Genomic DNA, 25,554 nt, shown 5'->3' with positions numbered 1-25,554 from the left:
CTTGACACCTCTGTATATGACAATTAAAAACATCCATGAAGAGTTGAGATTCCAGCACAAACAGAGAGCTGAACATTGAGCTAATGATGAGATGTTGAACAGCTGAAAGTGAAGAGTTTAGTATTTTTCTACAAAAAGATGAACAGATGTGAGTTAGTACAGAGTTTTCAGGAGGATGAAGACGACAATGACAGATAACATCAGGTAAAACAGGCATCATGAAAGTCATGTGACAGTAATCAGGAGAAGCAGCAAAAATGGAAATACAGGAAAACTTCAACTTCATATGGTTGAGTGAATCAGAAGGTTTGTCAGAGCGACAGAAGAGCTGCAGCAGAGACTAAACCTGTCTGATTCTGGGTTTCTGAGTAAATTCAGACTTCAGAGTTTGTTCTCAACAACTCAGCAGAGTCTGGAGACACTGGTGAGTACAGAAGAAAACATTTACTGTGTTTCTGTCAGCGGGACGACAAAACTTCAACAGTTTACTAAATGTTATTCTGGAAAACTCAAACTGACTCTGGTCAAAGAACAGGAACGTTTAGAGGAAAATGATTCACATGAAATAGTTCATTATTCTGGAGTCGTGACATTAATAATCTAAACTTTTGTTAAGGAAACATTCCTCCTTTCACTGTCAGACCGGTGTTGTGTCTGAGGATTCATGACATTCTTTTTTACATCTGTTTCCTTCTCTCTTGTTGTTTTTCTCTTCATTTCATTATTGCAGCGTTGATGTTTCACACTTTCACTTTTGATGTTGAATGATGTACATGAGAGAAAAAATAATAGATTTTACTAGTTGGATTAAGAAGGCGCCATGTATCAGAGACAGAGAACAAGTAGCAAATTATTACAAGTGACTCAAGTCCAGGTATCCCAAACATAAAGCAGAGCGGCTTACCAACCGAAAACGGGACAACTTTACCACCAGTTTACCAAACAAACTGTCAGCCGTTTTCAAGCTGTAGCTCCAGGACAGAAACCAGACTTCAAGTTCACCTTGACAAAGTCCATTGCAGTGGTCGGGTCTTCAAAGGTGCAGGTAGCTCCACCAGGAAAAGTGAACCTCAAAATCACAGGAAACCTCAGACCAAACTTCACTCCAGAACACAAATGCAACAGATGTTTGACGTCCATGAATGCAGGACGTTTCTTCACAACTGAAGAAGTAGAGTCAGGAAAAGGGAACAGTGTTTTGCCGTGGAAGAGAAGAGGAGAGTCCCTGGAAGCCTCACCAGCACGGCGTAGAATATCATTCCTCATGTGAAAAAGTGCACATGAGTCAGAAAGGGTCGGGATGGTTTACCATCACTAGTCTTGGGTCGGAGAGTGAGATGAGCACGGACAAGCAGGGTCAAATCAGCCAGGCTGAGGGAGTCCATCAGCAGCTTGTAATAAATTCAGTTGGGCCACACCTTCAGCCCCTCCGGCACACCTACCAGCCGTACGTTGTTGCTCCTGGCTCTGACCTCCAGGTCCTCACATTTAGCGATCAGCAACATTTCAAAATCAACACGGATCACAGACAGCAGTTCACTGAGGTCATCAAAAAAGTCTACAAAGTATTTAGGGGCCTGTAAACATTCAGAAACAGGACTCTGGATGAGGCCTGCAGCTGTACAGCCCTGTATTAAAAAGACTGAAACCTTCAAGGTGTTAACTCTTGACATTGAAATGATTAATTGAATAAGTCTGCAACCCCTCAGGTCACTCGGCCCTGCCTGTGATACGTCCTCCCTGTTTCAGGAGACAGGATTTACTCTTTGGTTTTGCACCGAGACAGTTCCAAGGAGGATTATCACTCCATGATTTGTTATAATGCACAGACTTGACTGTGTTATCTGTGCTCCTTACGGACAATAAAACTATATTCCTCCTCATTCCTGCTTCCTTACAGTGCAGACGCTTCTTCTGGTTGCTCTCTTGATTTGCTTGATTTGTGTGTTAGCTTGTTCTTAGTGTCCAGAAGCTATCGCAGGTAAGCTCACATGGAAAGAAGGAAAAAATCTGGGAAAAATCAGCATAAAATCAATAACATAAGCAAAGCAAGCAGAGAGCAAGCAGAGGAAGCATTTGCACTGTAAAGCAGCAGGAATGAGGAGGAATATAGTTTTATTGTCCGTACCGCCCAATCATGATCTGAACTTTGAACAAGTTCCAGTTAATTCAAGATAAACGACAGTGCAAAGTTGAATGATTGAACAACGAGCTGCAGCCGAAGCTTCACTCCGTCTTATTCATCACATCAACTCTGCTGTTTGACAATAATCCTGTAAATCAGAGGAAGGAACCAGAGCAGAGGGAGGAAGGAGGAAAGTTCAAGTGTGACGGAGCAGAAATCCAGTCCAGAAGATTCCTGTTCGTCTCTGAAAGAAGATCCAAGCGAGTCCATCAGGTTTTCCTCCACAACACAGCAGAGTCTCTGAAACACTGGTGAGTCCAGAAGAAAACATTTACTGTGTTTCTGTCAGCGGGACGACAAAACTTCTACTCAGTTTGTAAACGTTATTCTGGAAAACTCAAACTGACTCTGGTCAAAGAACAGGAACGTTTAGAGAAAAATGATTCACATGAAATAGTTCATTATTCTGGAGTCGTGACTTTAATAATCTAAACTTGTGTTGATGAAACGTTCCTCCTTTTACTGTCAGACGGGTGTTTTCTCTGAGGATTCATGACATTCTTTGTTCCGTCTGTTTCCTTCTCTCTTGTTGTTTTTCTCTTCTTCATTTCATTATTGCAGCTTTGATGTTTCACACTTTCACTTTTGTTGTTGAATGATAAACATGAGAGGAAAAATAATAGATTTTACTAGTTGGATTAAGAAGGCGCCATGGATCAGAGACAGAGAACAAGTAGCAAATTATTACAAGTGACTGAAGTCCAGGTATCACAAACATAAAGCAGAGCGGCTTACCAACTGAAAACGGGACAACTTTACCACCAGCTTACCAAACAAACTGTCAGCCGATTTCCAGCTGTAGCTCCAGGAGAGAAACCAGACTTCAAGTTCACCTTGATGAAGTCCATTGCAGTGGCCGGGTCTTCAAAGGTGCAGGTAGCTCCACCAGGAAAAGAGAACCTCAAAATCACAGGAAACCTCAGACCAAACTTCACTCCAGGACACGAAGGCAACAGATGTTTGACATCCATGAATGCAGCACGTTTCTTCACTACTCAAGAAGTAGAGTCAGGAAAAGGGAAGAGTGTTTTGCCTTGGAAAAGAAGAGGAGAGTCCCTGGAAGCCTCACCAGCACGGCGTAGAATATCATTCCTCATGTGAAAGAAGTGCACATGAGTCAGAAAGGGTCGGGGTGGTTTACCATCACTAGGCTTGGGTCGGAGAGTGAGATGAGCACGGACAAGCAGGGACAAATCAGCCAGGCTGAGGGAGTCCATCAGCAGCTTCTAATAAATTCAGTTGGGCCACACCTTCAGCCCCTCAGGCACACCTACCAGCCGTACGTTGTTGCTCCTGGCTCTGACCTCCAGGTCCTCACATTTAGCGGTCAGCAACATTTCAAAATCAACACGGATCACAGACAGCAGTTCACTGAGGTCATCAAAAAAGTCTGCAAAGTATTTAGGGGCCTGTAAACATTCAGAAACAGGACTCTGGATGAGGCCTGCAGCTGTACAGCCATGTATTAAAAAGACTGAAACCTTCAAGGTGTTAACTCTTGACATTGAAATGATTAATTGAATAAGTCTCCAACCCCTCAGGTCACTCGGCCCTGCCTGTGATACGTCCTCCCTGTTTCAGGAGACAGGATTTACTCTTTGGTTTTGCACAGAGACAGTTCCAGGGAGGACAACCCAGTCTCACACAAAAACGTACCCTGCCTACGTTGGTCCAAAGTGCAAAAACGTAGAGGGGCTACAATATTAGCCCTTGAAATGTATAACTGTTACGTTTTTTTAGCCCTTAAAACGTATAACTGTTACATTTTTCTGCCGATTCGTTTTGCGCCCAAGTCACGTGACTTTTAAGATTCTGGCCGTGATACCAACAAACACGGTGGACATTTTTCATTTTTGAGTGAAGAAAATCAATATTTTGAGTTAGTTTCTGCATAGAAATGCGTTTTGATTACATTTCTAGCAATACATATTTCACTTTCATAATATTCACTCAGTAAATGTATATAATCTCTTGCTTGCTCGTGGTTGCAAGGTTTTTTCAGATCTCGTCAGAATAATGTAAATCTGGAACGTTTTAAAAACGTGAAATGGTTACATTTTTGGTTGCTGTACACGCTGTGAAGAAAATCAATATTTTGAGTTAGTTTCTGCATAGAAATGCGTTTTGATTACATTTCTAGCAATACATATTTCACTTTCATAATATTCACTCAGTAAATGTATATAATCTCTTGCTTGCTCGTGGTTGCAAGGTTTTTTCAGATGTCGTCAGAATAATGTAAATCTGGAACGTTTTAAAAACGTGAAATGGTTACATTTTTGGTTGCTGTACACGCTGTGAAGAAAATCAATATTTTGAGTTAGTTTCTGCATAGAAATGCGTTTTGATTACATTTCTAGCAATACATATTTCACTTTCATAATATTCACTCAGTAAATGTATATAATCTCTTGCTTGCTCGTGGTTGCAAGGTTTTTTCAGATCTCGTCAGAATAATGTAAATCTGGAACGTTTTAAAAACGTGAAATGGTTACATTTTTGGTTGCTGTACACGCTGTGAAGAAAATCAATATTTTGAGTTAGTTTCTGCATAGCGTTTTGATTACATTTCTAGCAATACATATTTCACTTTCATAATATTCACTCAGTAAATGTATATAATCTCTTGCTTGCTCGTGGTTGCAAGGTTTTTTCAGAAATCGTCAGAATAATGTAAAACTGGAACGTTTTAATAACGTGTAATGGTTACATTTTTGGTTGCTGGACACGCTGGGAATAAAATCAATATTGTGAGTTAGTTTCTGCATAGAAATGCGTTTTGATTATATTTCTAGCAATACATATTTCACTTTCATAATATTCACTCAATAAATGTACACAATCTCTTGCTTGCTCTGGTTGCAAGGTTTTTTCAGATCTCGTCAGAATAATGTAAAACTGGAACTTTTTAATAACGTGAAATCGTTACATTTTTGGTTGCTGGACAGTGCTGTGAAAAAAAAATCAATATCTTGAGTTAGTTTCTGCATAGAAATGTGTTTTGATTACATTTCTAGAAATACATATTTCACTTTCATAATATTCACTCAATAAATGTACATAATCTCTTGCTTGCTCTGGTTGCAAGGTTTTTTTCAGATCTCATCAGAATAATGTAAATCTGGAACGTTTGAATAACGTGAAATCGTTACGTTTTTGGTTGCTGGACACGCTGGGAAAAAAATCAATATCTTGAGTTAGTTTCTGCATAGAAATGCATTTTGATTACATTTCTAGCAATACATATTTTAATTTCATAATATTCACTCAATAAATGTACATAATCTCTTGCTTGCTCTGGTTGCAAGGTTTTTCAGATCTCGTCAGAATACCCTGGCTACGTTGGTCCAAATGCAAAAACGTAGAGGGGTTACAATATTAGCCCTTGAAATGTATAACTGTTAAATTTTTCTAGCCCTTGAAATGTATAACTGTTACATTTTTCTGCCTATTCGTTTTGCGTCCAAGTCACGTGACTTTTAAGATTCTGGCCGTGATACCAACAAACATGGTGGACATTTTTCATTTTTGAGCGAAAAAAATCTATATTTTGAGTTAACAAACACGGTGGACATTTTTCAGTTTTGAGTGAAAAAAATCTATATTTTGAGTTAACAAACACGGTGGACATTTTTCAGTTTTGAGTGAAAAAAATCTATATTTTGAGTTAGTTTCTGCATAGAAATGCGATTTGATTACATTTATAGCAATATATAAATGTAGATAATCTCTTGCTTGCTCTGGTTGCAAGGTTTTTTCAGATCTCGTCAGAATAATGTAAAACTGGAACTTTTTAATAACGTGAAATCGTTACGTTTTTGGTTGCTGGACAGTGCTGTGAAAAAAAATCAATATCTTGAGTTAGTTTCTGCATAGAAATGCGTTTTGATTACATTTATAGCAATACATATTTCAATTTCATAATATTCACTCAATAAATGTACATAATCTCTTGCTTGCTCTGGTTGCAAGGTTTTTTCAGATTTCGTCAGAATACCCTGGCTACGGTGGTCCAAAGTGCAAAAACGTAGAGGGGTTACAATATTCAACCCAGTCTCACAGGAAAACGTGGTACAGGCTACGTTGGTCCACATTGCAAAACGTGGCCAATGTTACGATTTGCCCTCCTAAAACGTGAGATGTGAAACCGTTCCGTGGCTCATTCATTTTAATAGGTTTCGTTAGGTTTCGTTTCTGTCACGTGACTTTCAAGTTTTCGGCTGTGGAGGAAAAATAAAATTGCTGCCATTTCTTTGATTCTCGGTCTAAATTGCAATATTTTAAGATAGTTTCGCCATGAAAAGCAGATTTTATCATATTAGTTTAGTTTTATTCACTTACACACATGTGAATTGGTCTCCTGGAGAAGCTATCAAAAGCTTATGGTAGGAGCCAATGAACATACATACAGTAGGCAGGAATATATACATACACTTGCACTTAATACACACATAACACAACAAAACAATATGCACATTTACTAGACTACCACTTACATGCAACATATCACATTACAAACACTTAACATGAAACATTTTGTGATCCCGGAGTGTACGTTTATATATATGAGCTTAATAATTGATTCTTTAACTGCCGTTTGAATATGGAGATGGACTGTGACTTTTTAAGGTTGTCATTCAGCTCATTCCAAATCTGTGGTCCCCGACACACAACACTCAAACTTGTTCCCACAAGTTTACGTTTTTTCCCTGTAATAAGGTGTTTGTGTCTAGTTTTGTGGGTGTGCTGGGGAACGGAGATTGGGATGAGTTGAGTTAGTCTGGGATTCAAACCTGAGACCACCTGATATATTGTACATGCATTATGGAAGTAGTTATATTCTTTGAGTCGAAGAATACCATAGTGGGCAAACAGATGTCGAGTAGGTGAATTAAATTCAGTCCAAGAGATGGCACGGATAATTTTTTTCTGTAAAACTTCTAATTTTTTTAGATGACTGGGATAAGTATTACACCAAATAATATTGCAGTAATTTAAATGAGGTTCAAACAAAGTTTTGTAAAGAGTGAGAAGGGCAGAGCGTGGAAGCAGGTGTCTCAGTTTGAAAAACAGGCCGACATATTTAGATAATTTTTCCACAAGGTGATCTATATGACATTTAAAATTTAGACAGTCATCAATGAGGACCCCAAGGAACTTTGTAGAGTTTACTCTCTTTATTTCTTCATCATTTATTACGATCTGAAAGGCCAAATTTTCCATATTTATTCGTTTTTTATTGAAACAAAATAATATATAATTTGTTTTCTTAATATTAAGAGAGAGTTTATTTACTTTAAACCAAGTGTCCACTTTAGAGAGCTCACCATTAAGGAGATCTTGGAGTTCATGAATGTCATTATGCGATACAAAAAGGTTTGTATCATCAGCAAAAATGATTTTTTGGAAGACGTTTGAGCAATTGACCAGATCATTTGTATAAATAATAAAGAGTAAGGGCCCTAAAATAGAACCCTGAGGAACCCCATATTTGATATGTCTATATTGAGATTTGTTGTCATGGATATGTACATATTGCTCTTGTGAAAGGTAACTAGTGAACCATTTAAGAGCTGTGCCTCTGATCCCATAGTGGGTCAATTTGTTTAACAGTATGTTATGATCAATGGTATCAAAGGCCTTTGAGAGGTCCAGAAACACACCAACGCCATATTCACCTTTATCTAGTGCATCGTTTACCCTTTCAAGGAGATCAAGTACAGCCATAGTCATAGCAAGAAATATATTTTGGTTATTTTACCCTCATTTAATGGATCTTATTGACGGAAATGTATGAACCATGTGCTTGTTTTACTTCCTTTGAGTAATAAAACCACCAATTCTCTTGCATGGCCCCGTTATTAAAATATATGCCAGGCCCAGTGCTTAATTTCTAAAGTGGGAGGTCCTGGAGCGCAGACGATGAGTGGCTCCGGTGCGAGAGAAAAAAAACACACACACACACACACACACACTGTTGAACTGTCCGTTTTGACGTTAACAGCGATTTTCACAATGATATCTGCAACATTTCTTAAGGCAGAAACACCACTGTATCATTGTTAATTACACAACATTAGTGGGTTAATTTCCTGCACACCAATTTTCATGTTTTTCCCTTCGATTGTGAGAAAAAAAAGAGTTGTTTCACGCTGAGAGCATCATGCCAGCCAATCAGAATCCTGGAAAAAACATCAACAAATGACACGTGTAACTTCCAGGCTGATTTATGGTTCCGCGTTACACCAACGCAGAGCCTACGGCGGAAGTGATACTAGTAGCTGATTGGCCGATATGTGATCATCATCATCATCATCATCATCATCATCATCATCATCATCATCATCATCATCATCATCATCATCACCATCATCACCACCATCATCATCATCATCATCATCATCATCATCATAATCACCTTCATCATCATCATCCTCATCATCATCACCATCATCATCATCATCGCTACCACCATCATCATCATCACCATCATCATCATCATCAGTCAAGTCAAATTGCACGTGCGAGGTCCCGTTCATCGCTGCTTGCAGCTTTAATTTATATATAACTATTTTAACATTTCTTAACACAAAAACACGAAAGTGTCCTTGATAATTCAATAATACAATAGGTTCATGTTAAGGACATCCGTTTTAATTAGTTCTCCTTCGATTATGAGATGTTATTAATGCTTATGTGCTTATGTATAAAAATTTCAGATTTCTATGACTTCTGCAACAGTGTTTCCTCTAAAACGTTCTGGCTGGTTAGGAGGGTGTAGAAACCTCTAGCTCTGAGAGCCTCCTGACTAATGGAACAGGGCCTATTTTGTGTCTTTTTTTGCATAGTTCACTAACGCCTTTAGCTAGGAGTCTGAATTATATATGTTGTTTGGGGGCATCCCCTGATCAGACAGACGTTGGTTTGGTGCAGATCAGACCTGTACTTTTCGATGGGCGGGGCTTTGAAACGTCACCTTTTCCAACATTCGAACGGACACCGTTGCCACAATATTTGACCAAACCAAGTAAAACTTGACCTGTGGCCTCCATATGGGGCTTAAATTGGGCTTGCCAAGTCTCAACTCTGTAAACCCTCTGCAATGCCAACTAGCTCTGTGGAAGTCGTACAGCCACAAGACCAAAAGATCCTAGCAAAGGGCCTTCTGCATTGCAACATAGTCAAAAATCAGCCTCCCAGCTCAAAGCGTTAGTGAATTATTCAAAAAACACACAAAAAAGGCACGAAAAAGGCACCACACACGGTGACCTTTGGCACTTCCGAAGGTCGCACGGGTCTGGAACTCGGCACAGTGGATGAGAGTCACCTCCTGATACAGAGTCTAGAATTTCAGCTTCCTAGCTCAAAGCGTTAGTGAACTATGCAAAAAAAGACACAAAATAGTCTTAGCAGGCCGAAAAGCAACAGACGCGCTGACCTTTGACACTTCCGAAGGTCACACAGATCTGAAAATCCGCACAGTGGATGAAAGTCACCTCTTGATACAGAGTCTAGAATTTCAGCTTCCTAGCTCAAAGCGTTAGTGAACTGTTCAAAAATAGACACGAAATAGGCCTCATAACAATACATAACAAACCTCCTGTGTCTACTGAGCATTAATAACATCTCATAATCGAAGGAGAACTAATTAAAACGGATGTCCTTAACATGAACCTATTGTATTATTGAATTATCAAGGACACTTTCGTGTTTTTGTGTTTAGAAATGTTAAAATAGTTATATATAAATTAAAGCTGCAAGCAGCGATGAACGGGACCTCGCTCGTGAAATTTGACTTGACTGATGATGATGATGATGATGGTGATGATGATGATGGTGGTAGCGATGATGATGATGATGGTGATGATGATGAGGATGATGATGATGAAGGTGATGATGATGATGATGATGATGATGATGATGATGATGATGATCACATATCGGCCAATCAGCTACTAGTATCACTTCCGCCGTAGGCTCTGCGTTGGTGTAACGCGGAACCATAAATCAGCCTGGAAGTTACACGTGTCATTTGTTGATGTTTTTTCCAGGATTCTGATTGGCTGGCATGATGCTCTCAGCGTGAAACAACTCTTTTTTTTCTCACAATCGAAGGGAAAAACATGAAAATTGGTGTGCAGGAAATTAACCCACTAATGTTGTGTAATTAACAATGATACAGTGGTGTTTCTGCCTTAAGAAATGTTGCAGATATCATTGTGAAAATCGCCGTTAACGTCAAAACGGACAGTTCAACAGTGTGTGTGTGTGTGTGTGTGTGTGTATTTTTTCTCTCGCACCGGAGCCACTCATCGTCTGCGCTCCGGGACCTCCCACTTTAGAAATTAAGCACTGGGCCTGGCATATATTTTAATAACGGGGCCATGCAAGAGAATTGGTGGTTTTATTACTCAAAGGAAGTAAAACAAGCACATGGTTCATACATTTCCGTCAATAAGATCCATTAAATGAGGGTAAAATAACCAAAATATATTTCTTGCTATGAATATGATAAAATCTGCTTTTCATGGCGAAACTATCTTAAAATATTGCAATTAAGACCGAGAATCAAAGAAATGGCAGCAATTTTATTTTTCCTCCACAGCCGAAAACTTGAAAGTCACGTGACAGAAACGAAACCTAACGAAACCTATTAAAATGAATGAGCCACGGAACGGTTTCACATCTCACGTTTTAGGAGGGCAAATCGTAACATTGGCCACGTTTTGCAATGTGGACCAACGTAGCCTGTACCACGTTTTCCTGTGAGACTGGGTTGAATATTGTAACCCCTCTACGTTTTTGCACTTTGGACCACCGTAGCCAGGGTATTCTGACGAAATCTGAAAAAACCTTGCAACCAGAGCAAGCAAGAGATTATGTACATTTATTGAGTGAATATTATGAAATTGAAATATGTATTGCTAGAAATGTAATCAAAACGCATTTCTATGCAGAAACTAACTCAAGATATTGATTTTTTTTCACAGCACTGTCCAGCAACCAAAAACGTAACGATTTCACGTTATTAAAAAGTTCCAGTTTTACATTATTCTGACGAGATCTGAAAAAACCTTGCAAACAGAGCAAGCAAGAGATTATCTACATTTATATATTGCTATAAATGTAATCAAATCGCATTTCTATGCAGAAACAAACTCAAAATATAGATTTTTTTCACTCAAAACTGAAAAATGTCCACCGTGTTTGTTAACTCAAAATATAGATTTTTTTCACTCAAAACTGAAAAATGTCCACCGTGTTTGTTAACTCAAAATATAGATTTTTTTCACTCAAAAATGAAAAATGTCCACCATGTTTGTTGGTATCACGGCCAGAATCTTAAAAGTCACGTGACTTGGACGCAAAACGAATAGGCAGAAAAATGTAACAGTTATACATTTCAAGGGCTAGAAAAATGTAACAGTTATACATTTCAAGGGCTAATATTGTAACCCCTCTACGTTTTTGCATTTGGACCAACGTAGCCAGGGTATTCTGCTGAGATCTGAAAAACCTTGCAACCAGAGCAAGCAAGAGATTATGTACATTTATTGAGTGAATATTATGAAATTGAAATATGTATTGCTAGAAATGTAATCAAAATGCATTTCTATGCAGAAACTAACTCAAGATATTGATTTTTTTCCCAGCGTGTCCAGCAACCAAAAACGTAACGATTTCACGTTATTCAAACGTTCCAGATTTACATTATTCTGTTGAGATCTGAAAAAAACCTTGCAACCAGAGCAAGCAAGAGATTATGTACATTTATTGAGTGAATATTATGAAAGTGAAATATGTATTTCTAGAAATGTAATCAAAACACATTTCTATGCAGAAACTAACTCAAGATATTGATTTTTTTTTCACAGCACTGTCCAGCAACCAAAAATGTAACGATTTCACGTTATTAAAAAGTTCCAGTTTTACATTATTCTGACGAGATCTGAAAAAACCTTGCAACCAGAGCAAGCAAGAGATTGTGTACATTTATTGAGTGAATATTATGAAAGTGAAATATGTATTGCTAGAAATATAATCAAAACGCATTTCTATGCAGAAACTAACTCACAATATTGATTTTATTCCCAGCGTGTCCAGCAACCAAAAATGTAACCATTACACGTTATTAAAACGTTCCAGTTTTACATTATTCTGACGATTTCTGAAAAAACCTTGCAACCACGAGCAATCAAGAGATTATATACATTTACTGAGTGAATATTATGAAAGTGAAATATGTATTGCTAGAAATGTAATCAAAACGCTATGCAGAAACTAACTCAAAATATTGATTTTCTTCACAGCGTGTACAGCAACCAAAAATGTAACCATTTCACGTTTTTAAAACGTTCCAGATTTACATTATTCTGCCGAGATCTGAAAAAACCTTGCAACCACGAGCAAGCAAGAGATTATATACATTTACTGAGTGAATATTATGAAAGTGAAATATGTATTGCTAGAAATGTAATCAAAACGCATTTCTATGCAGAAACTAACTCAAAATATTGATTTTCTTCACAGCGTGTACAGCAACCAAAAATGTAACCATTTCACGTTTTTAAAACGTTCCAGATTTACATTATTCTGACGAGATCTGAAAAAACCTTGCAACCACGAGCAAGCAAGAGATTATATACATTTACTGAGTGAATATTATGAAAGTGAAATATGTATTGCTAGAAATGTAATCAAAACGCATTTCTATGCAGAAACTAACTCAAAATATTGATTTTCTTCACAGCGTGTACAGCAACCAAAAATGTAACCATTTCACGTTTTTAAAACGTTCCAGATTTACATTATTCTGACGAGATCTGAAAAAACCTTGCAACCACGAGCAAGCAAGAGATTATATACATTTACTGAGTGAATATTATGAAAGTGAAATATGTATTGCTAGAAATGTAATCAAAACGCATTTCTATGCAGAAACTAACTCAAAATATTGATTTTCTTCACTCAAAAATGAAAAATGTCCACCGTGTTTGTTGGTATCACGGCCAGAATCTTAAAAGTCACGTGACTTGGGCGCAAAACGAATCGGCAGAAAAATGTAACAGTTATACGTTTTAAGGGCTAAAAAAACGTAACAGTTATACATTTCAAGGGCTAATATTGTAGCCCCTCTACGTTTTTGCACTTTGGACCAACGTAGGCAGGGTACGTTTTTGTGTGAGACTGGGTTGGGGAGGATTATCACTCCATGATTGGTTATAATGCACAGACTTGGCTGTGTTATCTGTGCTCCTTACGGACAATAAAACTATATTCCTCCTCATTCCTGCTTCCTTACAGTGCAGACGCTTCTTCTGGTTGCTCTCTGCTTGATTTGCTTGATTTGTGTGTTAGCTTGTTCTTAGTGTCCAGAAGCTATCGCAGGTAAGCTCACATGGAAAGAAGGAAAAAATCTGGGAAAAATCAGCATGAAATCAATAACATAAGCAAATCAAGCAGAGAGCAAGCAGGGGAAGCGTCTGAACTGTAAAGCAGCAGGAATGAGGAGGAATATAGTTTTATTGTCCGTACCGCCCAGTCCTGATCTGAACTTTGAACAAGTTCCTGTTAATTTAAGATAAACGACAGTGCAAAGTTGAATGTTTGAACAACGAGCTGCAGTCGAAACTTCACTCCGTCTTATTCATCACATCAACTCTGCTGTTTGACAATAATCCTGTAAATCAGAGGAAGGAACCAGAGCAGAGGGAGGAAGGAGGAAAGTTCAAGTGTGACGGAGCAGAAATCCAGTCCAGAAGATTCTTGTTCGTCTCTGAAAGAAGATCCAAGCGAGTCCATCGGGTTTTCCTCCACAACACAGCAGAGTCTCTGAAACACTGGTGAGTACAGAAGAAAACATTTACTGAACAGGAACGTTTGGAGGAAAATGATTCACATGAAATAGTTCATTATTCTGGAGTCGTGACATTAATAATCTAAACTTGTGTTGATGAAACGTTCCTCCTTTTACTGTCAGACAGGTGTTGTCTCTGAAGATTCATGAAATAGGTGGTTCTGTTTCCTTAACTCTCGTTGTTTTTCTCTTCTTCATTTCATTATTGCAGCTTTGATGTTTCACACTTTCACTTTTGTTTCCAGAGATCCACCATGTCTGCTTGCAGCAACCTGAGATCTGCAGATCAGTTCCTGTGCTCCATCTGTCTGGATGTGTTCACTGATCCAGTCACCACACCATGTGGACACAACTTCTGTAAAACCTGCATCACTCATTTCTGGGATGATGATGCTCTCTTCAAGTGTCCCATCTGTCAAAAGATGTTCAGTACAAGACCTGACCTGGAAGTCAACACGTTCATCAGAGAGATGGTTTCTGAGTTCAGAGGTGAAGCTCAACAGAAATCCAGCAGCAGCAGCTCAGAGCAACAAGCTGCAGAACCAGGAGAAGTTCCCTGTGACGTCTGCACTGGAACCAGACTGAAGGCCCTGAAGTCCTGCCTGGTGTGTCTGCTGTCCTACTGTGAGACTCACCTGGAGCCTCATCTGACAGCTTCACGTCTGAAAAGACATCAGCTGGTGGAGCCTGTGGAGAACCTGGAGGACAGGATTTGTACGAAGCACGATAAACCTCTGGAGCTGTTCTGTAAGACTGACCAGACATGTGTCTGCACGCTCTGCTCTGTTTTAGACCACAAGAATCATGAGTTTGTTCCTCTGAGAGAAGAATATGAAGGAAAGAAGGCAGATCTGGAGAAGACAGAGGCTGAGATTCAGCAGATGATCCAGAAGAGACGACTGAAGATTCAGGAGATCAAAGAGTCTCTGAAGATCAGTAACGATGCTGCAGACAGAGAGAAAGCAGAAGGTGTTCAGGTCTTCACTGATCTGAAGGAGTCTGTTGAGAGACGTCTGAAGGAGTTCATGAAGGAGATGGAAGACAAACAGAAAACTGCAGAGAAACAGGCTGAAGACTTCATCAAAGATCTGGAACAGGAAATCTGTGAGCTGAAGAAGAGGAGCTCTGAGGTGGAGCAGCTCTCACGCTCTGAAGATCACCTCCACCTCCTCCAAAGATTCTCATCCCTGAAAGATGCTCCACCCACCAAGAACTGGACAGAGGTCAGAGTCCATCCACCTTCATATGAGGGGACTGTGGTGAGAGCTGTGGACCAGCTGGAGAAGAACCTCAGAGAAAAGATGAAGAAGCTGCTTGAAGCTGAGCTGAGGAGGATCCAGCAGTTTGAAGCTGATGTGACTCTTGATCCTGATACAGCAAATCCTGGACTCATCCTGTCTGATGATGGAAAACAAGTCTATCATGGTAATGTGTGGAAGAATCTTCCAGATAATCCAGAGAGATTCTCTATGTATCCTAATGTTTTAGGAAAACAGAGTTTCTCTTCAGGCAGATTTTACTTTGAGGTTCAGGTTAAAGGAAAGACTGACTGGGATGTAGGAGTGGCCAGAGAGTCGATCAACAGGAAGGGAATAATCACACCGAGTCCTCAGAATGGTTACTGGACTGTTTGGCTGAGAAATGGAAACGAGTACGCAGCTCCTCCAGTCCGTCTCCATCTCAGTTCTCCTCCTGAGAAGTTGGGGGTGTTTGTGGATTATGAGGAGGGTCTGGTCTCCTTTCATGATGTAGATGCTGCAGCACTTATCTACTCCTTTACTGGCTGCTCCTTCAGGGAGAAACTCCACCCGTACTTCAGTCCTGAACCCAATTATGGAGGTAAAAACTTTGCTCCTCTGATCATCTGTCCTGTCAATCAAACTATCTGATCTTTGATGTAATGAATCTTCATCAACTCTAAATGTTCATGTGAAATGATTAAAGATTCACTCTGATTGATGGAAAAATGTTCAAGTTCTCCCTAAAGTTATTTCATATCATTAAGTGATCATTTTGTTTGATTGATCGTATTATTACATTTGTATGTTGTACTTCTATCTTTTGATGATGATGACGATGATGATGACTTGGATTTATATAGCGCCCTTCAAGGCACTCAGAGCGCTTTACAGAGATAATTATTCATTCATACACATTCTCTCCGGTGGTGGTAAGCTACGTTTGTAGCCACAGCTGCCCTGGGGCAGACTGACAGAAGCGTGGCTGCCATATTGCGCCAAACGGCCCCTCCGACCACCACATTGTAACATTCATTGTAACATTCATACACATTCAAACACATTCATACACATTCAAACACATTCAAACACATTCACACAGGGCAAGGTGGGTAAGGTGTCTTGCCCAAGGACACTACGACAGCAAACTGGGAAAGAGCGGGATTCGAACCGCCGACCTTCCGATCATTGGACGACCCGCTCTTTTACTTGTTTTTTTTGTTCCTCCTCTTTTTAAAGGAACATTTGAGATTTTCCAGTCAAATGTAACATCATGTGATCTAAGTGTAACCTCTGTCTGCTAGTGTGAATGATCCTACAATATCTGATGATGGAACAAGTGAAAACTGCTGGATTGTTGAAGTTTTTCCTGAATAAAGCAGAACTCTGTGATCTGTGTTTGTCTCTGATGTTACAGTCTTGATTTTGAAAAGCTCCATTTTAAGTTGCTTCTAAAGTCAGCGAGTGTTGGTTTGATTTACCAAATGTAATCAGATTACAATGCTAATTCATTCTGTTAGATAGTTTGCAGGATTTAAAACCTGTATAAATATCAACTCTTGACCAGAATTTGAAAATAAAGAAAATTATTTTGTTAATCATAATAACATCTGTGAGGCAGTTTATGAGAGGAGGAGGGATGAGGAGGGTTTAAACATCTGCAGTTTTATTTAAACAATGGAGTTGTGATAAAAATTTGGAGTCGTGTTTAAACTCCAACTACCTGAAACACCAGAGTTCTGAAGTCATGTCTGGTGTTGACGTGTTGGAGGACGTCTGACACTCGGTGGAAACACCTGGATGGTCAAACTGATGGACCTGAACCTCATCTCTTTTTATCTGTGCTGTGGAAGACTGAAAGGAAAATGTATCAATGACCTTTTATTTCACCATGTATGACAATAATTTCTGCGTCATTCTCTATCATGCTGAATAAAAACGTTCTAAAATGACTCTCTAAATCTTCACATATCATTGGTTCCATGGCTCCACTAAGGTGAAGGTCGTCTCAGGTAAGAAGAAATCTCTTTGGAGAAACACCCCACTGGTGAGACGTGTGTCAGATTAATCATAGTTGAATTAAGTTTCGTTCTTATGAGTATCAGAATCAAGTCAAGTCAGAGAGCTGACTGTGTTTATCGTGACATTCTTTGACACGCAGGAGGTTAAAACTGCTGACTTCCTGGTTGGTCAACTGAACCATTGTCTTTAGACGCATCTGTTCCAAGACCCCCATCACATGCTCTAAACAGATAAACTTCCTTGGAGAGACTCAGGGGGGTCGTCTGACAGCCGTCTCATTGTCTTTAAGGGTTTAAGACCATCTCATGACAACAAAACCCCCTTGACCAATTCTAAAAGGATGTCTGTTGCTCTGCACACCACAGATAAGTTACTTACTAACTGAAAAGTCATAAGGTGTGACTTTTCAACTATCATCTGATAACATGAGACCCCCATGAAGGTCGGCCTGGTGACTTCTGGTTTGTAAATAACCCAGTGTCTTTAAAAACCATCTGTTCAAACCTCCAACAAGAGGTACTGTTTTAGTTGACCCCTTGACTCTTTGTGTTTTAAGGATGTCTGTTTGTTTCTTCATACCAAGCCTCTTCAACTGAAAAGTCATGTGTGTGTGACCATCTTTTTTTGTCAATTGACCATCTATACATTCACTGTTCCAAATATGGTTTTTCCTGTCCTCCGTGCTGAATAAAAGCGCCAGCTCTGCAGAGAGCCAGTTGGGAGAGGTTTTGACGAGCTCTAAGAGAAGGGTCGTGTTGCCCTAAAAGCTCCTCAAGATTTCTCTCCAACTTTCTGCAGAAGGCCATTGAAAATCATTTCTGACAGTTTCCGGTGTCTTTTTCTAAGTTATTAATATTGTGATGACTTTTTAACCTAACATTTTGGTGCCGAAACCCGGGATCTCAAGCTCTGACGATTGGCACGGCGTACGATCAAAAGGGGCCATCAAAATCTGTCGACAGCGTTCTGATTTCAGGAACGGGGCCCAGATTGATCTGCGCTGTTCCAGAGTCCAGACGACGAGATTTCCGAGCCAGGGGAAGGCACTAGGAAACTAGGTGAGAGACCTCTTTTGAGTGAAATTTCTGTGTATACTAACAAGAGGTTAGCGAAAATGGTGTTTGGCGGCGGGTCGGGGACCCGATTTTTATAGAAGGCATAGGGGCCTCTAAAAATACTGCCTAAGAGCAGTGCGTAAGACCAACATCTAACTCGGTCGGGGACCGGCTTTTGAAGTCAGGGGACTTTAAAAGTACAGAATAACGAGGAGGAGGTTTCTTAGGAATGATTTTTAATGGTTGTGTTTTATGTTTGTCTAATGTTTGTCTGATGTTTATGTCTGTTCAATGTTTGGGGTTTCCAAAATTGAGAGGGCAAAATTTAAATTGTTCACTAAAAAGATCAGGCTAAAACCGAACTGTTGAAAAAGGAAACTTGTGTCCTGAGAGAAACTTAAGAAAGAAAATAACTGGCGAAAAATAGCAGAGGCGTGGTTAAGCTGAAAATTTATGCTTAAAGAATCTCAAAAGATGCTTAATTGATGGGGAGACGTCCTCAAACTTAAGAAAATGGAGACAAATCTTGCAAAATAATAATATAGGGAACTTAAAAAGAAGTAAATGGACTAATTTAGGACTAAAAGAAAAAGGTAAAGAAAGCTCATGAGGTTGGGGAGAAGTGGGGGCTGCAGCAGGGTGTGACTCTGTGTCTGTGTGACAAGCTGCAGCTCTCTGTGTGTGTCTCTGTGTGTGTGTGTATGTGAGAGACACTGTCTGTGTGTGTGTATTAATGACACGTTGTAAACAGCTGAAAGTTTCTGTCATTTAAGAGAAAAAGAAATATGATTCTATTGACCTCATAGTTGTGCGTTAAAATGAGAAATTGAATAAAGACAGAAAGGTGAGATACGTAAAAATCCTCATTCAGATCGTGATCTGCTTGAGCAGATTTTATGGTGCTTGGAGATGCAGCCTGTTCTTCCAATAGAGAGAGGAGGGGCTGTTTGGGTCTGCCTGTAGCACAAAATATTAGTTAGGGGTTGAATAGAAGAAACATGTTAGAATATGTTTGGATATTATAAGATAATATGTTAAGAGGTAAAAAGTTCAAATTCGTATGAGCTTCTCTGTCGAAGGTTTTGTTAAAATGATACAAACGACGGCAGCTGTGTGTCTGTGTGTGTGTGAAAGCATGCTCCGGTTTACGAGCGGCTGTAAGGCTCTGTGTCTGAGGGAGAACTTTTTTGTGTTTCTGGAAAAAGGGGGGTTTTCAGTGGTGAAGTGAAGTGAGCTCTCCTTTTGGAGGAGACGTAGAGATGTGGAATAATATAGTTTGTTCTATCATTCTAAGCCCTGAATGAAGGCATAGAATCATAGAAGTTCAAATTGGGTTAATTCATCATTTAATTTGCAGATTACTTTTGTTTTTTTTTTTTTTTTTTTTTTTTTTTTTTTTTTTAAATACTTTATTTATTCATTTTCAAAACATTTTCAAACAATCCAGGTACATAATAACCTGAACAATTACCCCTTTCATCCCACCCCCCTCCCCCAAAACAGGCTAGGGAAGAAAGAAAGAAAAAAAAAAAAAAAAAAAAAAAGACAAACAGAGAAAGCTGTACTCTACAGTGTAACAACAGTTTCTGTGGCAATCTGCAACTATTTAAAATTTCACTTTGAGAAATTACAGACAGATGAATATTCAGACAAGGTCATGAAATCGAGGGGTCATGAGGGTCCTCTCCGCTGTATAATATGATCGAGGAATGGTTGCCATATCTGATGGAACCTCTCTGATTTTCCTGACAACTCAAATCTGATTTTTTCTATGTATAAAGTATTTGAGAGCTCCGTGAGCCAGGCTTCAAAGCTCGGTGATGTTTCTTTGTTCCAAACTTTGAGAATCATTTTCTTTGCAATAACCATCCCATACTGTATTGACAGAGCCTCCCAGTGGTTAAGAGTATCAAGCTGGTGGGACCAGCCAAGGATGCCGGTCTCTGAGTCTGGCAGAAGATCATGTTCATAAACCTCGGAGTAAAAGTAAAAAACTTCATGCCAAAATCTACCAAGTTTGTTGCAAAACCAAAGCATATGTGCCAGCGTACCATCAGACTGTTTACATTTTACACATAACGGTGAAGTAGATGGAAAGAAAGAATGCAGTTTAACACGTGAATAATGGAGTCTATGTATAACCTTATATTGTATTAGCTGGTGCCTTGAATTGATTGAGCATGTGTGTATGCTATGAAGACATTTACGCCATGCATCCTCCGAGATGGTTGTGCCTATTTCCCTCTCCCAGCATTCCCTCAGATGTTGAGTACTTGGAGCAGTTTGAGCTGCAAACAAATTTACAAACATGGACACCAGCTTTTTGGTCTCAGGTACCTTTGCTAAATGGGAGTAGACTTCGTCTGGTGGATTATAAGTTTCAAAATTTACAATGTTTGCTCTAGCATAGTTCCTGACCTGCAGGTACCTGAAAAAATGAGACGGTTGTAAATCAAATTTCCTTTTGAGTTGGTCAAATGAGGCAAAAACATTGTCAATGTACAAGTCTCTCAAAATGGTCAGGCCTTTTTCTTTCCAGATAGAAAAAACAGAATCTGACTGGGAGGGGAGAAATGCATGATTATGACAAATGGGGGCAAAAATAGAAGTGTTTGTCAGGCAAAATGTTTTTTTAATCTGGTACCACACCTTTAAAGAATGTTCTACTATACGTCCAGTCCCTTTAAATGGCCCAGGATTTCTCTTAGCTGTATTGAGTAGTGCTGAGAGGGAGGAACCAGTGGTCTCCTGTTCCATAGCCAGCCATGGTGGGGTAGTATCATTAGGTTCTACTGGGTAAGCTTGCTGCCAATACACCAGTGCTCGTGCATTAGCTGCCCAATAATAATGTTGGAATAAAGGGAGCGTTAGCCCACCCAAGTCCTTCGACTTGCAAAGGTGCTTCTTATTTATACGATGCGATTTGTATCCCCAAACGAAAGGCATAATGATTGAGTCCAATGTTCTGAAAAACTTTTTAGACAGAAAAATGGGAACATTCTGAAATATGTATAAAAACCTAGGTAAGGTCACCATCTTTATAGCATTAATTCTGCCAATCATTGATACGGGGAGTGTTCGCCAAAATTCAATATCGATTTTGAGTTTATCAATCAAAGCCTTATAGTTTAATGTATAAAGCTGATCAAATTGTTTGGGAATTGTAGTTCCAAGATACTTCACTTGGGTGGTAACTTTTACTGGCAGATTTTTGAGAAAGTTGGGGTCTAAGTCTCCACGCAGAGGCATAAATTCACATTTCTGCCAATTTATACTATAGCCTGATAGCTTACCAAAAATTGTAATTTGATCCAGTAATGCCGGGAAGGATTTTTCGGGCTGGGATAAGAAGAGGACTACGTCATCAGCATACAACGCCATATAATGATCCAGTTTACCCAAATGTATCGGAATAATTTTCGGGTTGCATCTAATGCTTACTGCAAGGGGCTCGATGCACAGAGCAAACAGCAAAGGGCTCAGGGGGCAGCCCTGTCTAACACCACGATGCAGATTGAAAGGGTGAGATCTATCCGAGTTGGTGAGGACTGACGCAGTTGGATGCGCATAAAGCATCTCTACCCATGAGCAAAAACTTTCACCCAGACCAAATTCTCTAATTGTTGACAGCATAAATTTCCAATCCACCTGATCAAATGCCTTGTGCGCATCCAGTGTGAGTATTGCAGATTTTGACTTATTTTGTTTGCTATATACAATATTTAATAATCTACGAACATTAAAAAAGGAGAATCTCTTGGGAATAAACCCTACCTGGTCCGGGTGTATAATGGTTGCAATATGTTTATTTAATCTATTTGCTAAAATTTTGGTGAACACTTTAAGGTCATTCCCAAGAAGAGCAATAGGCCGGTAAGATGATGGATCAGTTTGATCTTTATCTTTTTTCAATATTAAAGAGATGTTTGACCCATATAGTGAGTCTGGTAATTTCTTATTCCTTATTGATTCATTAAACATTCTCAGTAATAGAGGGGCCACATCGTCCACAAATGCTTTATAAAAGTCAATTCCAAAGCCATCCGGGCCAGGAGACTTTCCGCTCGGGAACTCCTTTACAGCTGTGACAACCTCCTGTAATGTAATTTCAGCATTGAGTTCATTTTGCGCATCACAGCCTATTTTAGGAAGCGGGAGAGAGCGCAGGAATTGGAGAATATCCTCTTCTGCTGCGGGGCTTTGAGATTTATATAGATTTTCGTAAAAGTCCCTGAAGCATTTATTTATTTCAACAGGGTCGGTAAGCATAGAGCCTGCCTGGCTTTTAATTTCGTGAATAGCCCTGCTAGCCTGCGCCCCTCGTAGCTGGCGTGAGAGAAGAGGGCCCGGTTTATCCCCCAGCTCAAATTGTTTGTGCCTCACTTTCAACAGTAAGGTGTTAATTTGTTGCGAGAGGATACTGTTATATTCATGTTTTAACTTAACAATCTCCTTCAGTAAAGGTGGAGATGGAGCATCCCTGTATTGCTTTTCAAGGAGGGTAAGCTGTGGATTTATAACTGATAACCTCTGTCTCCTCAGTTTTTTTTGTGCAGCTTCATAAGACAATACAAAACCTCTTATCACCACCTTAAAGGCCTCCCACAATGTCGAATCTGAAACCTCACCCGTATCATTAAAAGCTAAATAGTCCTTTATGGAAAGGGAGCATTTTTCCAAAAATGTCTTATCATTAAGAAGACTTGGATTGAATCTCCAATTATAGTGTGGTTTTTTCCACCCAAAGTCCATGCCTACAGAGACTGGGCTATGGTCCGAGATTAAGATGTTGTGATATTTAGATGACTTAATGATTGCTGTCAGTTTAGAGTCAATTAAAAAGTAATCAATCCTCGTGTATGTTTTGTGAACTTGTGAGAAAAAAGAATATTCTTTCTCCGTAGGATTGTGAATCCTCCAGATATCGACCAGATTAAACGACTTTATCAGATTATTTAACACAATTGTAGAGTCTGAAGGACAAATTGGGCGGGTTGAGGACCTGTCCAAAAAGGTATCCAAAACACAGTTGAAATCACCACCTGCAATCAAATTGGTTGTTGCTAGGTCAGGTATCAGCTGGAAAACACCTCGAAAAAAACCTGGGTTGTCAAAGTTTGGTGCATATAAATTAAGAAGGGTAACGTGAGCAGTCAAAATTGTGCCAGTCACAATTATGAAACGACCATTTGGATCTGTTTTAGTCGAAATGTGTTGGAAAGGAATATTCTTTTTGATTAGAATTGCCACACCACGTGCCTTGGCTGAGAAAGTTGACTGAAAAATTTGCCCAGCCCAGCTACACCTAAGTTTGGAGGCTTCTGTGTGTTTAATATGCGTCTCTTGCAAAAATGAAATATCTGCATGCAGATCACGTAAATGAGAAAATATCTTGGCTCTTTTTGATGGGTTATTTAAACCTCTGACATTCCAAGTAGTTAGGTTAATAATGTTGTTCATGTTATGATTTGTTGAGCCACTCATGACACCCCTTCAACATAAAAATGCAGGATACCGTTATATAAATAAGATATAGTGCGTACAGCATGAACAAAAAAGACAAAAAATCCCTCTGAACCCCCTGTTTTGCCCTCCCTAAAGAAAAGGGGTAATATAAAACCCCCATGGCAGCGGAGCTGCTGAAAAAAAAACCTACACATGCAGTAAAGAAGTAGCTAACAAAGCAAACTAACACTTTATCCTACACCCCAGCCCCTTACCACCCTCCTGAAATAGAAACATTAACACTCCTTATGAAGCAGGCAATTAGCACTAACCTATTTAAAAAAAAATAAATAAATAAATAAAAACAAGGAACATGAGGAGTATTTGACATGAGTTTTTTTTTTTTTTTTCCTCCAAATAATGTCTTAACTTGTGAGCCTGCCATAATGACTGACATCCATAATAATAACAACCTTGTATAAACGTTATAGCTTTAAGACAGCATAACTGAACAAACACTCTGAGTCTGAGTTCTGTGATTATTGCCAAAACATGTTGGCTTTTGCCTCACCAATCCTTTGGTCTATCCAGCGGGAACGCCCACGTTCGTGGTCCAATCAGAGCGACTCTGTCAGATCCCGTCCCCATGACAGCACCTGGTCACCCGGTGCCTTCAGCTGCTGAAGGCTGTACGTGTCTGTCCGTATAGGACGCCGCCTCTTTTGCTGATTCAAATATCTTGGTTTGACCAGCGTGTGTGAAAATCAGGCGTGCAGGAAACAGAAACCCATGTCGGACACCGGCCTCCTTCAGTTTCAGCCGAACTGCGTCAAATTCCTTGCGGTCCTTCATCACCTCCGCTGTGAGGTCCGGGAAGATGCTGATGCGCTGCCCCTCGTAGTTTAGCGGACCGCCGCTGCGAGCCGCTCTTATTATTTTCTCCTTCACGGCATCATGATGTATCCTGGCGATCATAATTCGTGGCCGGTTGCTTGGTGCGCCGATGCGGTGAGCGCGGTCCACTTTGATCCCCCGGGGGAAGTGCTCGGTTCCGAGAAGCTTAGGCAGCAGGTCAGACACAAACGTAGTCGGAGAACCTTTTTCAATTTTCTCCGGCAGACCCATGATTTTTATATTCTGCCTCCTAGAGCGGCCTTCCAGGTCGATCACTTTGGCTTTCAGAAGTTTGTTTTGTGAATGCAGGTCATCATGGCTTTTTTCCAGCTCGGCCAGGCGCTCGTCAAATTCACCCTGCTGGTCTTCCAGGTTTGTGATGCGGGAGGTGTTGGAGGCGATGGAGTTTTTAACCTCCACAAGAGTTGTCTCCAAGTTGTCAAACCTCGAGTTCATTGAGTTTTCCATCCGTCTAATAGCCCCCAGGATAGGCGAGGAGGAGAGCTCCTCCTCTGGCACGTCTCCCTGGTGCTCGGGACTGGCCGAGCCAGGTGAGCTAGCGTTAGCATTAGCTGATTCGGTCGGCGGATCGTCTTCAGTCTCTGAAGGAGACTCTAGTGTTTTCTGGGTCAGTCTCTTAGTCCTGACCATTCTTTGAGGTGTTATGAGCGTATTCCACCGTCAAAAAGTGCAAAAAGGGAGTGTTGAATACTTATATTAAGTTGGAGTGGAGGAGCTGGTGAAAAACACAACCTACCGCATTGCTGGCTCTCTAGCGCCCCCCGCAGATTACTTTTGTAACACTGTATTTGACTTGGATTGTATGGAAATGGGATTCCTGCAATTTGCGAGCATGAG

At 39.9% G+C, this 25,554-nt stretch overlaps 1 protein-coding gene across 3 annotated transcripts; it reads left to right on the top strand.

Moving 5' to 3' along the window:
- The first annotated feature begins 320 nt into the window (after positions 1 to 320).
- Positions 321 to 17,203, top strand: LOC133445702 (E3 ubiquitin-protein ligase TRIM21-like). 3 transcript variants are annotated; one of them, XM_061723066.1, is made up of 3 exons: positions 2,200 to 2,436; positions 13,877 to 14,028; positions 14,288 to 17,203. In XM_061723066.1, exon 3 carries the CDS (start codon positions 14,297 to 14,299, stop codon positions 15,929 to 15,931), a length of 1,635 nt encoding a protein of 544 aa, XP_061579050.1. In that variant the 5' UTR covers positions 2,200 to 2,436; positions 13,877 to 14,028; positions 14,288 to 14,296; the 3' UTR covers positions 15,932 to 17,203. The 3 variants fall into 3 exon arrangements, with proteins under 3 accessions (XP_061579064.1, XP_061579050.1, XP_061579058.1); XM_061723080.1 differs by lacking the exons at positions 2,200 to 2,436; positions 13,877 to 14,028 and adding an exon at positions 321 to 424; XM_061723074.1 differs by lacking the exon at positions 2,200 to 2,436 and having other exon boundaries at positions 13,485 to 14,028.
- Positions 17,204 to 25,554: the final 8,351 nt, after the last annotated feature.

This window comes from Cololabis saira, chromosome 1 (assembly GCF_033807715.1).
Source record: "Cololabis saira isolate AMF1-May2022 chromosome 1, fColSai1.1, whole genome shotgun sequence".
NCBI classification, from domain to species: domain Eukaryota; kingdom Metazoa; phylum Chordata; class Actinopteri; order Beloniformes; family Belonidae; genus Cololabis; species Cololabis saira.
Note: the sequence above shows the minus strand (reverse complement) of the source record. Positions and strands in the feature narration are given on the sequence as shown.

Bases quoted from the DNA above. Each gene is read 5' to 3' on its own strand.
- LOC133445702 (XM_061723080.1), top strand. From the start codon at position 14,297: ATGTCTGCTTGCAGCAACCTGAGATCTGCAGATCAGTTCCTGTGCTCC.